At 45.6% G+C, this 17910-nt stretch overlaps 1 protein-coding gene across 4 annotated transcripts in view; it reads left to right on the top strand.

The window, feature by feature from the left end:
• Positions 1 to 17910, top strand: part of LOC126544170 (TNF receptor-associated factor 6-like) — a 65130-nt gene that overhangs the window by 38214 nt on the left and 9006 nt on the right. The window contains exons 3-6 of one of the 4 annotated variants that reach the window (XM_072284900.1): positions 6874 to 6986; positions 9278 to 9343; positions 10584 to 10619; positions 11966 to 12031. In XM_072284900.1, coding sequence (XP_072141001.1) covers positions 6874 to 6986; positions 9278 to 9343; positions 10584 to 10619; positions 11966 to 12031 — 281 coding nt within the window. The remainder of the gene's footprint in view (positions 1 to 6873; positions 6987 to 9277; positions 9344 to 10583; positions 10620 to 11965; positions 12032 to 17910) is intronic. The other 3 variants (XM_072284901.1, XM_072284902.1, XM_072284903.1) reach the window with 3 other exon arrangements.

The following is a 17910-nucleotide window of genomic DNA, read 5'->3' as shown; positions in this document are numbered from 1 at the left end:
GAGCATGTGTCGTAAACCCAGGATCATCGTGCAACACACAGCTGCCACGTAAGAAGCGTCGCTTGTTCTTTATGCAGCTTTATTTACCCCGTCCTTGGAATGCGTTGTTTCGAGCACATTTCCTTATATGCACAGACTTCTCATCAACGTCTCGAAGAAACATCCACAGAGTCCGTTTTCATTAATACACAATTTTCTATGTAGAACACTGAGAAAGATAGTAGAGTCGCTCCAAGTGACAAATGCATGCAGGTGAAACACTGCTATTTTTGTCTTTCTGCGATAACTAATTTTTAGATATGAGAATGACACATTATTTCCTGATCAATACCCATGATCACACAATAGGATACAACTTATTTCAAAGCTGATCAAGTCTAACCCATGCTATGTCCAAGCGTCAGTATGTGAGAGCGAAAGTGCGCATCGTCTGTTATTCAGACATTAGCATCACATGCTAATCAACGGGCGTACCCGTAAAATAAATAAAACGAAACAGCAACTCACATTAGCTCGACCGAATGTGTTCAAGTATCGCATGATTTCTTCTTTAAATGCGTTTATTTGTGCTAAAATGGTTGAAGGAATAGCTTATATGGAATTTGCTTGACACTTTCTTGTACAACATTATGCAAAAAATGTTTTGTCAAGGGCAACACAGAAAGTAGTATCTATAGTAGGAAATTAAAATAAATATTTTTGTTCCTATCTAAAATATTTTTTGGACAGTAGCATTCGATCAAAGTAAGCCCCTACACATGAGTGATAAATTTTGAATGCATGCTTTAGGTTACTACAGTCATTTCATTGGAAGATTATCTTAACAGTGTCTTAAACATTGACGATGCATATGTCCTCTATGAAGGCACATTGCAAGTTTACTAATTTGCTGGTCATAGGCTTTAGGTATTTTCTATAGAGGGCTCAAGAATTTTTCGATATTTGTTCATAGCGATACTTTGATTCTACGAAGTTTCACCAACCCGCATATATTGCCTGCCTGCGCCACCTTTTGAAGATAGCTGGGAAGTTCCATCATTGATTAGGTGTTCATGTTTCAAAGTATCAAGCGGCACTTAAGTGATTACCTCTGAATGGGACAATGCACAAAGTTTTTTGTCAGGTGTGTCTCGAACTCCTGATGCAGTGAATTACGACGATGGCATGTATGAGTCATAGTAAACGAATAAAGCACTGCAAACGACGCTTTTTGATGCCAGTAGGAAAACGAATGTAACTATAGGCTATTGGACGTTAAACCAAGTATGTGGGCATAGTTTGGGCTCGGAAGGAGCTCCTTCCGCCACCGAGTACACGGGCCTAGTGGCAAGTACGATGGTACATATGTGTCTTCACCTTACAACAATTTTAGAAACCTGCGTTTCTCATCGGCTTCACAATAATAATGTACTTTGTAAGAACTTCGACATATTTGTCCTCTAATACGGACAGCGTATCGGTAAATCTGCACTTTCTACAACGACAGAAAGATTAGTAAGGTGCACTTGCTCGTGCGAGCACACCCCTGCTAGGCTCATCAGTTAAGAGCCAAATTAGGGCAGACATGGCACATTTTACAAGAAAAAGTGATGACTTCGGCTTTCACAAGAATTAATCATGTTACATAGGCTAGTCACCCATCGCGACTGCCAACCTTGATGAAAAATGCTTGCCGAATACAGCAGTGATGCGCCAAAGAGCGCTCAAATAACGACGTTATTGAGCACTGCCACGTTTAGTGGAAACAAAGGTACAGCTCTTCCGCGGGTTTATGCCTTTTTTGTCTGCTCAGACGAGCAGCTGTGCGTAAACCCAATGCTATTATGTAGCACAGTAGTTTTTAAGAGTCCAAACCCGGCGGGTGCCATTATTTGTAGCCTCGCAGAGATACAAATAAATGTTTACTGTCTAACACGCCTGAGACGTTTGACTCGCTGGTGGAGACGGAGGAAAGTGAGTGGGGAAGCGCACTGTTGTCTCCTTTATTTTCGATACCTACCCACACATTGGCGCCTGCAGAAGTGGGTGTAAAACATGGGCGAGCGGTTCCAAACAAGAACTTCCTGTTTATTTTCCGCTCAACATCTATCAAGCGCTTCGTTTGCGGATGCCGTAGAAACCCCGATTAGAGACGGTGCGCAGACAATACACTTTCATGCAATAATTACAATGGTGCTGCGATCATTCAGCTACAATAGAAGAGATGGTTACTGCATGAACTTTCCCGATATTCGTGCACGTGGCTCCAGACGTTCTTGTGGCATCGTTTATTAGCTTTATCGGCTTTCAGTGCCCGGAGTTTCAAATAATTTTATGGTTTATTGAAATCGAGAATGCGATAGCACTCTGCGAACACGCAGATTTGCTTCTAATTGCAGTAAACAGAAGTAGCCGGCAAAAGGCTATAAATTCGATATATAACATCATTGGTGACCGAGAGAGAGAGAGAACTAAACTTTTATTTTCTGAAACGGTAAACCGAGTCAGAACCGGTTCACCCTAGGTGGGAGGATTTGTTATTCCAAGAACCCCCTGGCTTGGGCTGCCTCCTTGGCCCGGGCGACGAGACTGCATTGGTTATCCAGGTCATCAGAGGAAAGCTTGGCCTCCCACGTTTCAGTTGTCGTATATATCTGCGGTGAGCTGTGGCGATCTTCTTGTGCTTCTAGGGGCGGCTTTCTTTGGAGTCGTCTTGTGGAGCTTGTGAAGTAGGGTCTGCGGATGTGTCACGCAGTGGGCAATCCTGGACCATGTGTTGCCGGGTGCCTGGAACGTCGCAATGGGGGCATGTGTACGAGTACTGCGTAGGATACAGCCTGTGCATGATTATTCCGTGTACGTAGGTGTTGGTCTGTAGGCGGCGCAGGATTACTTCTTCCTCTTTACTAAGATTCTTGTGTGGTGATGCGTTCTTTCTTCTGCTGAGTCGCTGGTGTTGCAGAAGCTCTGAGTACTTTAGGGCGATGTCATAAACGCTCATGGCCGGCCTAGTGTGGGATTGCAGGAAAGCCCGGCTGGTATGCTCGCGGGCAGCGGCGTGTGCCGCCTCATTTCCTATCATGCCCTGATGGCTTGGAACCCAGTTGATGTGGTTGTCGGGGAGGGGGGCGCGTACGATGTGATTTCTAAGTATTTTGAGCGTGGTTTCTGATATGCGTCCTTTTTGATATCTGCGAGCTGCTGCTTGGGAGTCTTTTAATATTACTGCTACTTCAGGGCAAGTTGTTATTGCCAGAGCGATTGCCTTTTCCTCTGCAGTCTCGGGGGCTCTTGCTCGGATGGTGACAGCTGCAAGTTCTTTGCCTTGATGATCCGTGAGGCTTAGGGCAAAGGCGTTTCGTTTAATATAGCGGGCAGCATCGGTGTACCTTGTATCAGGGTCTCTCCTGTATTTCTTGCTGAGTGCGCGCATTCTGCTTTGCCGATGCTCCTTATGGTAACTTATTTACATGTTGCGCGGCATACTTGCTACGCCGATACAGTCCAGGACTGCAGGTAGAATTCTTGCTTTCTGGTCGGTGTGTGCAATGTAGCTTTCACTGTAGTTGAGGTAGCGCAACACTGCACGTCCGGTGGGTGTGAGCTTGAGCCGCTCTACTTGGCTGATTTGATGAGCCTCGACAAGCTCTTCCCACGTATTGTGGACGCCGAGCTTGAGGAGTTTCTCCGTTTACGCCATGAGAGGGAGAGTCAAGTCTACTTTGATCGCCTTTGGAATGAGAACATTGAGTTTCTTATTTCTGCCAGTTTGAGCGTCAAGTAGGGAGTTCCGTAGGTGATACGGCTAGTTAGCAGAGCGTGAATTATGCTTAGTGTGTCGTGTTCCTTGAGTCCGCTTCTTTGGTTTGTGATCCTCTTGACGAGGTGCGTGACTTGTGACAGTGTGCGTTGGAGACGCGGGAGAGTGGCCGCCCCTGATCCGTCCTTGTGGATATGAAGTCCGAGTACACGAAGAGAGTCAACTGTAAGGATCTTGGTTCCGTTGAGCGAGACGCTAGGATCGGGTTCGATATAGTTAGGTGGTCTTCCTCGTGTCTGTGTTCTCAGCACGAGAAGCTCCGACTTTTCGGGTGCGCATTGGAGACCGCAGTCTCAGAGGTCTCTTTCGATAGTATCGACGGCTTCTTGCAGATTTCTTTCTTGTTGTCCAGTAGTAGGTGCTTTGGTCCAGAGCGTGATGTCGTCGGCGTAAAGGGCATGGCATAGGTTTGGGATGGCGTTCAGTTGTTTCGGTAGCTTGATCATTGCGATATTGAAAAGGAGGGGTGAAATAACTGATCCTTGTGGGGTTCCTTTGTTGGGTAGGCGAAATTTATCGCTGCGGAGGTTGCAGACGCCTACTGTTGCTGTTCGATGTGTCAAAAAGCTGATGATGTAGTTATAGATCCGGGCTCCACAGCCTGTATCTTCGAGGTTGCGGATAATGGCTTCGTGGTCACGTTGTCGAATGCACCCTTTACGTCGATTGCCAAGATTGATGATTTGCTTCTTTGATCTAGGTAGTCGAGCAAGTCTTCTTTGAGGAGCAGGAGTGCGTCCTGCGTGGACAGATGCTGTCGGAATCCGAACATGGTGGGCGGCAAGTGTCCGTTGTCCTCGAGGTATGTTGTTGACCGGTCGTGCACCATGTGCTCGAGGAGTTTGCCCTCACAAGATGTCAGGGAAATGGGACGGAGGTTTTCGATGCGAAGGGGTTTGTTGGGTTTGGGGATCATGGTGATCTCCGAATGCTCGCCAGGATGCTAGTAGGTCCCCCTTTTCCCAGCAGTCGTTGTAGTACTGTAGCAGTGCTGTAGTGGCCAATTGCGTGAGGTTATGTAGGAGCTTAATAGTTATTCTGTCCTTGCCGGGACTGGTGGTTCTAGTGAGTTTGACTAAGGCTGCCTGGAGCTCTGCCTGGGTGAATGGTCGATCGAGATCTGGGTTTGGTGCACTGTCGTACGTCTTTCCGCTTGCTGATGAGGTGGGCTTGTCGCTGCTAAGTTATTGCTGAAGCTCACGAAGGAGATCATGCTCCGATCTAGCGTGATTGTGGATCAGTCTGCGCAGATCTTGCCTCTGTTGCGTTTTGGTGCGATCGGTAGCTAAGAGAGCGCGCAGGAGATGCCAGGTTTTCTTGGTGCTGAGTGTCCCTTGTACGCTGTCACAAAAGATGCGGCAATTTTGCCTGCTCAGTTGCTCCGCGTAATCTTGGGCCTGTATGGTGAGAAGGGCGATTAGTTTCTTAAGTTTTCTATTGAGCTTTTGTCTCTTCCACCTTTTCAGAAGGCTTCTTATGGCCTCCCAGAGATGAAGGAGATGCAGGTCGACTACGGGGATGTTGGTGCTTAGCTGAATGCTCTTGGTGTTGTTTCCTGCGGCTATGAGAAGGCCCTTGAGCCAATGGCCGATGTCGTCGATTGTTGTGTGGCCGTTTAGGTTGTCTCTGAAGGACTTCCGGTCTATTAGTCCAGCAACTCCAGTCTAGGTTGGTTTCTGGTTATGCGCGATGCCAAGTTGGATAGTGTGGTGATCGCTTCCCTGCGTCTCGAGAGTCGACTCCACTCGGCCCAGTTAACGTTCGCTGTGAACGTAATGTCCGGGTTTGTGTCCCTAGAGACACTGTTCCCGACTCTCGTGGCCTGCAATGGGTAGTTCCAGAAGGTCAGCCTGTGTTGTTGAGCAGTGTCGTGCACTCGCGCTCCCTTCTTGGTGTTGCTTGGATAAGCCCATGCTGTATGTGGGGCGTTAAAATCCCCCATTATGGCAACTTGATGGCCTTTCGTGCGTTTCCTGAGTTCGCGGACAAAGTGGTTGAATTCCGCAATTTGATCACGAGGAGGGCTGTATATGCTGGCGATAAAGATGCTTTGCTGCGTTTTTCTGTCTGGTATGATCTCCACTAGGGTGTGCTCGATGTGGATGTCTTCTATTTCGTGTTTCTGCGTTGTGAGAGCTTTCTTGGTAAGGATCGCTGTGCGTTGAGTTTGTGTATGAGCGGTGTATCCTTGAAGTCGGACGTTGTGGGTATTCGTTTCCTCTAGGGCAATTAAATCAGGGTGGTCCAGTTTGACCAGTTCTTGTAGGTTTGCATATCGGGGACGGAAGGATAGACAGTTCCATTGCCAGATGCGCAGAGTATACACACATATTCAGTAATGAGATACCATGATCAATATTGTCTACGTTACATGATCTAAACTAGAATAGACTGCAAACGTACAACAGAAGAATAGTGTACTTTACGGCAAACATTAGCAATACCATAACTACAATTTATTGATTTTAATAAAGGTTTTTTAGTGAACATTTGAGATAATCTGCCATAATCTTTGAAGCAGTTCAAGGTATAAATCGATTGTGCGCAGCGGTAATATAAAACCTGGCGTTCCTAAGCCGTAATTTCTCCCAGATATGAACTAAAATATAGTTTTTTAACCTACATGGCACCGTGAAGTGATTGTCAGAGTGAACTTCAAATGTGCCCGTACATTTAATAATCTTTTGGACAGATGTAGGCAAAGTTTCTTATTGAAAAAAATATAGTGGTGAAAAGCAGGTCATGTCTACAGAAGTAGGGTTCATTAAAGTGGCCGAATCACGTATTATTTCAAACATCACTTACAGCGCCTACAAGGAAAGGGACCAAAATAACGACGACGACAAGCGCTGCCGTATTACGATTATTGTTTGCTCTCACAACACTTTCTTTTGCATATGAGGTAGTCTCTCAAGTTGTTCTAACGTTGCTTGCTGTTACCTGAACACCTCTTCTGAAAAAAGAATGCCCCACGAACCTGTGTTATTCCTAAGTATTCCTTTCTATTTGGTATTTGAGATTTCAAGTTGTGTTTTTAACGCAGAAAAAACAATATCTTTCTTTCGCAACTGCAGGCATGGGACCTCGGTTGCTCCATGCGAAAGCACTTTTTGGAAAAGTCTTCCGAGTATGCAAGGAAGACCTTGTTGCATATGCCAAGACCATTCCATCCGACAAGTTGCGCATAGTAGGTAGTCGAATATATTATATGTTTCTGAATGACTAATACAGTGATATTGTGTTCTTAAGTTTTCTTATACTTACTGACTTCTTGTGGGATCTATCCTGCGCTACAGATTTGAAATTCAGACTTCCTTCTGGTACTTCCTAAACTCGTCGAGTGGATAGCTGTAGCAACTGTCAATGTGCAACGATGTTGTACAAATAGTTTCCGACATATTTCCTATCAAAAACTGGCAGGAGACCTTTCAGTTCGTTTAAGTGTGTATGTCCTATATTTTTACTGCCCTTTCATCGGTTTTACATTCACTCGTCGCTGTTGTGAAACAGAAGAAAGGACACCCCTTCTAGTCTGAAATAAATAATAACATCAATGACTGCAGTTTTTTTTTATATTGGAGCTGCAAATTTTGTGCAAGATCATATCCTATAGTTGTAGAATGCATGCATTAGACATGTTTTTAACTTATGCAGTGCATATATGGTAATGTCGAAATTTCAACTCATGCTCTTGCATGCTGACGAAATAAATAAACCGTATTGTCAGCGCCAAAATGAGCCTTCGCGTGAAACCATTCGATCCTGGTGTTCTCATTTGAGGATAAAACAACGAAGCTGTTACTAACACCACAAACAACACAGAAGAAATTAAAAAAAAAATCTCCGAGAATTAGTGATTCATCTCCATCATCATGCAGCTAAGTGCTAGCAATTAGCCTTTGCCAGAACGCTTGCACGAGACAAGAAAGGTAGAAGATGACCAAGTTCACGATAACCCAACTAAAAGCTTTTTTTTATGCTTTATACGTCGCCCACTCTGCCTGTTGCGATAAGAGTTTAGGAGACGCTTTTTACCTGACTGTAGAAGGTAAAATTGATTAAGGCAATCCACGTCCGTGTATATGTCAGTCACCATATGTATAACATGCGTTCTCATTTGGGGACATAAGCGCCAAGTGGTCGCCGCGTCTCCCTTGAGGTGGTAACGCTTTATCGTGCACTACAGCTGCTTCTCATTATTTTTCATGTGCTGGAATTTGGTGTCGCTTGTTTTGCTGAGGGAAAATTCATGTCTTGGTTCCTGTCGCTCAATTACGCACATGAAATGTTCGCAGAAATTGGAAATTGCAGTATATCAGAACGTAGGGACAATGATATAGAAATAGCAAAAAGGGGGACTGCGTTCTTGATACACCTGCTATGCCTGATGAATTAGGTGAGGAGCTACACTTAAAGACCAATCATAATGTAGAAATGCTTTGGAGAAGACATCAGCTTATTATATTGAAATTGGTGATAAAAATTTGCCTTGTTTCAATGAGATGCCGACTCCGTGCCAATATAGCTTGCGCTACATGTCGAAGACTATACTTAGCTGTCTGCATCAAGGTATATGAAGGAGCTGCAATATAAACTATCGCATAAAGTTTAATTTTTGCCTCTCCAGAAACACAAGCCCCTATGGGGTCATTTCAGGACACCCTTGCAGACTTTACATGAAAGGAAACACAAATAATTTAAAGGGAAGCTTTCTTTGCCTCTTCCTTCGACTTTTCCTCTGGTGCTGCTGTGGGTTGCTGCTGATGCTGCTCTCCAGTATGCCGCTAACGCCCGCCACGTCAGGACGAAGTTGAGACGCACACCACTAACGCCGGCCGCGTCGCGACGAGGTCGAAACGTGCCCTTGTCACAAAAGCACAAAGGCAAGCGCGGTTGGTGTTTTGTTTCATGGGTCACAGAGGTCGCTTTCCTTGCCCCATGGGATTTTGTTAATGTACTTTGGGCGTGGGTATGAGTTTGTCTGGAGTAGCCTAAACCCGACCCCTTGCATATTGTCGAGTTGCTTGGCCGGCGGTGGGAGCGCGCGACGCCTCAAGCGATGTCTATGGACTATTTCGTGATAAGTCTCGCAGCGTTCCTCGTGTCTCTCCTCCTCGTTCACACCGTCCGCATCCGTGGACGAGGATCGGTGCGCGAGATCTCGAGCCAGACTGTGAGCCGACGCGTTGCCGGGCACAGCCGCGTGAGCGAGGATCCACACGAACGTTTCCAGGCAGCTTAGGGGGTGCCGCATGAGGACACGGTGGGCCTGTATGGAAATTCTACCGCGGACAAAGTTGCCGATGGCCTGCTTGCTATCGCTGATGACGGTATTTGCTTCCGCATGCATGACCATGGCAAGCGCGGTGTCCTCCGCTTCCACCACTCGGCCAGCCGTGATTGTTGTAACATTGTTAGCCAAATAGCTTTCGGCCGCTTTAGATAATATAAAACGCCCTACGTTGTTTTGTTTTTCAGGTAATGCAAATGGGATGCGCTCAGTATAACATATGCAAAGCGTTGATACGAACAGAAGCACAGCAGGTGATATGCATCTTTATTTTTCTACGATAAGCTGCATCTCTACACATCCAAAACAAACAAGCTGATAAAGACATAAAGGGTATATGCTAGTCAACGAGAATTGTCTGAAATTCGAAGCGAAGCGTGTCAGTATTTAGAAACCTCTGTGAACGTCAACGGTATTTTGTGTTTGGAAAGCAGCGCATGGAAACTGCTTTCTTTCTAGATACGGTAACGGTTGCAATGAAGCGGGTTTAGCAACTCACTTTTAAAAGAAGTGCTAGTTCTGGCCAGATTGCGCCGCGCCCACTGCATGAACCTACTTCCCACTTCTTGCTACTCATATGCTTCGAGCTAGCCTTGTTATTCTTTTTTACTCCAATAATGGGCATCGTTGTTTATTACATGCGAAATTGGCGCGTGTTATTCTGCATCCCTGGCCATTGCCTAAACGAATCTATTACAGAAAGGTTATACATCACACACAGAATAGAAGTGCTTAGCATAGCTGAAGAGAGCGTAGAAAACACCATGATAGAGATATTTATCGATATCTAAAGGCAAAATGGCATCAAATCAATTAATTACAAAATCATTTATTGAACCCAACAAAAACGTGCTAAAAAATAAAATTTACTAACTGATGAAAATTTGGCGGCATGTGACACTGTGTCTTCAATACAAAATCAATTTGACCGAGCCTAATTGAAGTAGCAGAAACCGGAACTGGTTGTACTTCTTCCCTCCTAAAGGTTTATGCGTGTACCTGAAACAAAAAAAAAATATGTAAAAGTCTACACTTAGCCCTTTACAAATAACACAGGTATCGAAGAAGGAACAATATCGACCAGCAGGAAAACAAACACGCCTCAAGCTCAAACACAAGTTTAGGGATCTATTATAGAACGCTGGCTGCATCTTGGAGAGTTCTGTTGCGAAGAAAACTATCAAATGTAGAGGCTATGCTCGCGCTCTGCGTTGCCGATGATATTTGCAGGTGCATTCCCGTACTCAAATGAAAATTGTAGGCTACATGACTGTGACTGCACGTGGCTTTTTTGTTCTGTACGCTGCTGTTTGTGCTTGTCATTTTCTTGTGTTATATCCTCAATTTTTTGGTTAACCTTTAGGGGCAATATTACCAACGACCGATTTTAGCACACGCCACCTGTCCTAGCACAACATGAGTGACATTATGGTACGCATACAAATGAAATATACACAGATTTATTTTCACTGCGCAATGTTTTTTATGTTTCAGTCTTACGAGTGCATGTTACAACCAGTGCATAACGAGGTAAGTACACCTCGTCATAATGAACTGTGAAGAAATTGAGTTATTTGTAACCTATAAACATGACGTGAAAATCGGTGATAAACCTAAATACGCTATGCACGCAAAAGACAATATCATTTTATTTACCGGTAGCGATACGCATGCCTTATTACACTTATAAACTCTACATTAGAGAGTCTAAAATCAAAGACTGAATGAAATTCTCTAGGTATTATGCAACAAAATACAAAAGCTGTAATTTTGCCCTCTCAGAAACAGATTTTTTTTTCTCCAGAGCACAAATTGCGTATAGTTAGCGCGGCCATTGAAATTGTAGAAACCATTAGAACTCTAGAAGTTTTGCTTTAATTGTAGTATGTTATGCTAACCTAAAATAAATAATTTAATAACTGATCTTTTAAAACGTATCGGTATATTTGCAAGAATCCGTTCGTTTCTTCAGTTTTTGTTAAGACGTTATAACAGCCTGTTTTTATCGTATGTCAAGTATTGTTTCTTCGTATGGGGAAATGAAACGACGAATAATATTATTCAGATATAGAGAAATAAATGAAACTCTTAGCATTATAGGTAATGACTGCTGTGTCCAAACTGGTGATTGCTAAACGTATAACATGGTCCGACTTCACAAACTATATCAGTAACTCCTAGGAGTAAGCAATAGGCAATCACTGTGTAATAATAATAACGCTGCTTTATTGTATTTCGTCTGGAAACACATGCTATTCCATGACGTACTCGTCACGAACAACATTGGATCATTCCAATCTTCAGAACAAATTTGGGCGATAAATGCTGCAGTTCACTGCTCCTGTGTCATTAAATTAGCTCCAAAGAACAATAACGATTGAACAATGTCGTTCACGTGATTCTAGACAAGAACTTTTATTATCAAAAGAGATGCAATGCTAATTTAGGCGTTGAGGAATGTCCCTGTGTACAAAGTAGTTTGTGTATGTGGCATTAGTGTTCATGCTTATTATGATTCGCATTTTATAAAACCTTGTCACGTTTTGTGACGTTCAATCAACTCGCCCTTACGTCCTGGTTGCTTTCCATGCATCAGGGAGGCCTGGGTTCTGCCCAAGTGGCAAGCCTCACTTTTCTTCCGACCCTACCTGCATCCTTGAGATGAAGATAAATTTGAACGAAGGGTATCGCACGCATCTTCCTAACTTGTAATTGCTTCGACAGTATAAGTTTTGATTTAAGCGCATTAATGCAGCGCTAACTGCAAGAATACTTGATGCAAGAAGCACAGATTGTGTACTTGATATTGCGCCTTCTGTAGTCGCATTTCTGGGTACAGCAGTTGCCTCATGAGACTGGCGCTCTCCTGTCCACAGAGTTCGTTATATTACACTCGCCTGAACTTGACAAAGGAACACATGTATGCAGCGGACAAGGCCATGGTGAGTAATACACTCAGCCACAGAATTCGAATATCACAGCATCAAACATTCGTTATCTCTAGGACGAAGAAGCATTCCCGTTTATGCCAGTTGGTGGTGGATTCATGAATTAGATTAAGGTACGAAGGTGGTATTCTTTAGCTAGCACTAACCAAGTAATATTTTATTGACTCACACTTCTACTGAAAATCATTTTCTACTATGCGCGTTGTAGGGGTTGAGGGACGGACTTCGGGATGAAAAACAAACTTGGGAGGTTTATTTTACATTATATACAGAGAGGTGAGAGTCAAGTAACAGTAGTACAGTCATTACGGGCTGGCAGCAACTCGGACGCTGCGGCCCGCGGCAAGAAGTTCGAGAGAGGTGAATCCGGGAATGCTCTGGTCTCTCTGGAATGCTTCTTTTAAACCCTTCGAGGACTGGAAGTCGCGTCATGTTCGGCCAATGGGAGAGCCCGCTCCGATGACGCCACCTTCGGCCAATGGTAGGCACCCGTGCGGTGATGTCACACCCGGCGGCTCCCCGCGGTCTTGCCTTGCTGTGGCGCAATGCGCTTCTTCAAAGGCGGAGAAGGGGGACGATTGGGCCCCATTGTCCGAGGGCTCACCTGCTCCCGGTGGTACGGCCCCGCTGTGGTGGCAAATGCCTTCTTCAAAGGCGACGAAGGGGGACGCTTGGGCCTTCCCGGTACATCGCAGCCGTCTTGTTTCGGGACCCACTTTCCTTGCAACAATGCCGGGCTACCCCTTCGTTTTCTGGAAAACTCAAGCATCGAATAGCTACCGGCGGCGTACGAACTTGTTGGCACGTGAACTTGTTGGCTCGAGCGATCCTCTGGAATGTGTCATCCGTGTTTCTGCATCCCTTACTTAGAAGTGGCACGATTCGAAGTGGTCTGGGGAATTTGAAGTAGGCTCAGGAAACAGCTCCATATCTAACAGCGTAGACATTGGGCCTGGTTTTCGGTTATTTCAAACAAAATTTTTTATCGGTCATGACATATCGCGCGTTCGTGTTTTTTTCGGTCAATACGTGGAAGAGGTGTGAAATACTGGCGTAAGAAATACGAACGGTCAGGTGCGTTATATAAAATATCCATTGATTGCCTTCCCAATTATAGATCTTGAGGCACGTGCGCCAACAGTGAAATTGAAGCTGAGCAGAAGTGAAGTCGTTCGCACCTAATGAAAATATCAACATTAGCACCACTGTAAATTTATGCATTACGAACTTCTGCTCGAATCGGTTGTCACATCAGTTGACAAAGCCTCCAAGTGATAAAGCAAAGCGTTTTTTTTAGGGGGGGGGGGGGGAATCCTATCTGGAAAAATAATAATAATGATCATCATCAGCCTATTCTTTGTGTGACCTCCACTTATATCTGTCTTGCCCTAGCTGTCTCCAACATGCGCCTGCTAATGTCCCAATTTCATCACCCCACCTACTTTTCTGGCGTACTCGACAGCGCTGCCCTTCCTTGGCACCCACTCTGGAAATCTTACGGTTCCCCGGTTATCTTCGCTACCCAATACATGGCCTCTCCAGCTCCTGTGTTTCTCTTAATGTCAACTACAATATTAACTATCTGCGTTTGCTTTCTGATGCCCACCTCTGTATGCCTGTTTCTTAACGTTACCCCTAACATTTCTCATCGCATCGCTGTTTGCTCGGTCTTTAACTCGTTCTGCAGCTTCTTCGTTAACCTTCAAGTTTCTCCGCCACGTGTTAGCACTAATAGAATACAATGTTATCCACAAAGGTGTCCTAGTCTTCGACATCTCGCGGCGGCGGGTCGTTTGGGCGCGAGACAGGCAGTCGGAAATCAGTGTTTCCCTCCGGACCTGTAGACCACAGAGACGTCGATTTGTTCCAGTCTGAGGCTCCACCGTCCTAGGCAACCTGAAGGGTTGTTTAACCTTACCAGCTAACGTAACGGGTGATTGTCGCAGCCGACATTAAAGGGCCGGCCTTATATTTAAGGTCAAAAATTTTACGTAGCCCATATAGTGTCAAAGCAGTATTTTTCCCTCGTATAATAATTGACTTCCGCTTTTGATATTGAATGATTAGCATAAGCTATGACACTTTCATTCCTGTGTTTTATTTGGAATATCACTGCACCTAGGCATACGCTAGATACGCCGGTATGCATTTCCGTATGCGCACCTTTGTCAAGAGGGTGAATTTTGGTGGTGAGCACAGGCGCCGTTTAGGCTCTTGGAGTACTTTGGCAGGGGGGGCTTGCACGTTGAACTGGACGTCTCGTTTGGTGAGATCGGTCAATGGTTTCGTGATGCGAAAAAGTCTTTGACAGAGTACCTATAGTAGGCAGGAGGCCAATGAGTCCAGCTGCTACTTTCTTGTCGAAGGGCTGCTGAAATTTCTTTATGGGAGCTGTTTTCAATGGGTCAAGAAGGAGTCAGGACTTGGTGATCACGTGCCTCAGTAGCATGAGCCATCGCTAGAGCGAAGCACTTTATGCTTAGGGTTCCGTGTCTTTTTCGTGTCCGTCAACAAATCAGCGTCTGCAAAAACTCAGCTACCGAGTGTGCTGCAAAATTGTCTAATGCTACGCAAAACATTAACGTCTCATCACTTGGTCATGTTCTTTTAGTAGAGTAGTTATCAATAGGCACTAGTTCAAAAATCAGGAGACTTACAGGTAGATAGTAACGAGAAACGTTTATGCTTGCTTCCGGTTGTATTAGCCATTGTATAAGTGAGTCTTACTTGACAAACTTCAGCTTAGGGTAGGCACAGAAGGGCTCACATATTTAGAAGAGGTGATACGAGAAAGTGTGCGTAACTATCGTCACAATGACAATCGATCATGGCAATAAATGTTTGAGTAACTTTGTTTGAAATTCTATGTCACCTCAGTGTTGTGTGTTAAACAGGGACCGGATTCTGAAACGATCACTTTCGGCAATGCTACCTCTTTGGCCATGCCTTCGCCATCGGCAAAAGCTGATTCCCTTCTTTATCAAAATCGGATGAGCTGATTGGCAGGTTGAGCACTTCGTCATTCTATTTTGCTCGACCAGTCAAGTCAGCTCACGTCTGAGGGCCGAATTATCGCCAAAGTGGATGGTTTCAGAATATGTTCCCAGCTTTGCTGGACATACATATTCGCAAAGTGGAATGGCTCATGAGTTACACTACTCGAAGCTGCAGCAGCAGCAGCAGCAAACGACTTTATTGGGGTCCTGAGGAGCTAAGCGGGGGCCAGCAGGTCCCTATCCAGCCGTTGGCTAGTCCCATGTCAGAACAGAGAGGCCATGCCTCTCCGCTCGTTCACGGGCTCTCTAGACAACCAGGAGCTGGACGTCCTGTCTCGGGTCTGTGATGGCCTTCGTCCAGTCTTCTTCTTTGTTAAAAGCTTGTAACACAGGGCACTGCCAGAGCATGTGATTTAACGAGCTAAATTCAGTGCCACAACCTGGGCAGAGTGAATCGATGTCCGGGTGGAGGATGTTTAAAAAGCCCCTAGAGGGGTAGGACCCTGTCTGGAGCATGCGAAGCGTGCTAGCCTGTGGCCTGTTGAGCTTATGATGGGGCAAAGGAAAACTCTGCCTATTCCCTCTGTAATGAGAGGCGATTTCATGAAAAGTAACCAGTGGATCACTGTGGACGAGCTCTCCCGAACTCACCCGAGGCACCATCCCGTCGCGGCATACGAAACCTCGCGCACGGTCATGGGCTATCTCATTGGGGTTCAGGTGACCTGGTAATACGTCTGGTCCCATGTGAGGTGGGAACCAGACTATGTGATGAACAATGTCAGAGGGGTGTTTGCCGTTTAGAATCCTGGCTGCTTCTTTGGCTGAAGAAGGATTCCAGGCCGCTTAAGGTGATGCCGAAGATTAGGCAAAGATGGTGATCTCATCCAAGTAGATGAGACACGTCTGGCACTTAAGGCCTGCCAAAACCATGTTCATCACACTGCTGGAATATTGCAGGTCCTCAGCAAAGTACAAACGGCATGACCTTGAATTAATAGAGGCCATGCAGCGCAATAAAGGCAGCCTTTTATTCTTCCCTCTTGTCGACAGCGATTTTCCAGTAGCCAGTGGTTACATCCATGAAAGAAATATATTTTGGCGTTACAGAGCGGGCCCAATCAGTTTTTCCTCTGTGGGAGGAGGTATACGTCCTTCTAAGTGACATTCTTAAGGGGACAATAATCGACTGAGAATGCAGACTTCGATCCTTCTGTTTCACCAACACAACAGGATACGCCCACGAACTATTGGAGGACTGAATAATATGTTTATGAAACATTTCGTCGACTTGCGGCTTAATAGCTTCTCGTTCCCACGTCCAGACTAGGTACTGGTTCTGAAGCAGTGATGGGTCGCATTATTCGGTCATTATGCGATGCATAGTACTCGGTGATTGTCCAATCTTTGATATCGCAGAAAAGAATTATTTGTGCCGGTGTGTAGAAGACTTAGGATCTTAACTTGTTGATGCAGGGAAGACGTGTATTTATGTCGAAAGCTGGTTCGGGAACTATGGTTTTCTAAGTAGACAAATCGGAATATGGAAGGAACGCCGTATCGCAGGTCTCCAAAATTTTCTTGTTTACGCGATCGTCCTGCCTTTGTTGATGTTCTCGTGCTCCTGGCTGACTTTTTCCAGCATCGCTGTCGCTTTCGTCCATGTAGTCAAGGGATACCTAATGGGGTGCAAATATTATGGTAAAGCAGGAGATGTTGGTCACAATACGTTACACCTTCGACGGGTGCGACTGTTTCGGTTCAAACAGAAATGATAATGATGATGGCGGAATGCTAACTTGATCTTCGACCACACATAAGGCATTGTGACTCGGAGATCTCTCCGGCGGTATTGCGTGTTCTTTGGTTAGCCTTATCGATTTAGACTCCAGGTACATAATGGCACCGTATTGGTTCAGGAATACTACACTGACAATTACATCTCGAGGGCACTGAGGAAGAATAACGAAGGTCTCAGGAGAGGTTCGGCCATAAATGGTAATTCTTGCCGTGCAGATTCCAGTCGACGTTATCAGGGACCCTCCAGCTGTCCGCATTTGAAGGCTGTTCCATTTTCGTCAACTTGGCGGCAACTGATCCACTGATGATTGAATAGCCCGCTCCTGTGTCTAGAAGAGCTGTGACTTTGTAGCCATCATGTAGGACGTCAAGGCCGGTGGTTCTTCGTTTTGCGCTGTAGGTAGACCGTTGCGCCATGTCACGGCAGACTCACTTTGTCCTAGTGATGTTATATCGAGTCCTGAAGTGTATCCGCAGTGTTTTGATTGAGTTAGGTCTCCGTCTGGTTGGTGGCGTTTCGTTGCTACGTCGTCAACATGGGCCCCGCAACGGCATCTTCGACTGCGGAGGATCTCCGGCACTGACGGACAATAACCGCACCTCCATCGGCTTCTGTTCTTAGTTTTCACGATAACGGCGGAATGACCGGCTATGGGATGAGCCAGTGTATGATCGGTGCTGCGGTGACACATATCGTCCTGCGAATTGCTAATAGGGACTCCGTCGAGGTCTCCACTCAGTGGTTACGATGTAGTAGGCAATTCAACGTGATCGTTCGCATTGCACCGGGCGTGGTGAGATGGAGGCGAACGCTCGTACGCCGATCTCGTAGTATGAACGTCCGCTGTAGACGTGGTTCGTTTCTCCGCAGTGACAGCGCAGCGGGTGGTCGTCCAAATATGTTATACGTCTGTCTTTGGTGTGCTGCACTGGTGGATATGCCGTTAAGTCGCCGGTGGTGCAAGGCGGCGACTGGCAACGGAAATGCTGCGAAGCGTGACGTTGGCGCTGTAAGGGGATTATGGATACGGGTGGGAGCGGCGTAGCACACCCCTCCTGGCTGAGGCTGCAGTGGTC

The sequence above is a fragment of the Dermacentor andersoni genome, chromosome 10 (assembly GCF_023375885.2).
Source record: "Dermacentor andersoni chromosome 10, qqDerAnde1_hic_scaffold, whole genome shotgun sequence".
In the NCBI taxonomy this organism is placed as follows: Eukaryota; Metazoa; Arthropoda; class Arachnida; order Ixodida; family Ixodidae; genus Dermacentor; species Dermacentor andersoni.
The sequence above is the reverse complement of the archived record's forward strand: the minus strand, read 5'-3'. Positions and strand labels throughout refer to the sequence as shown.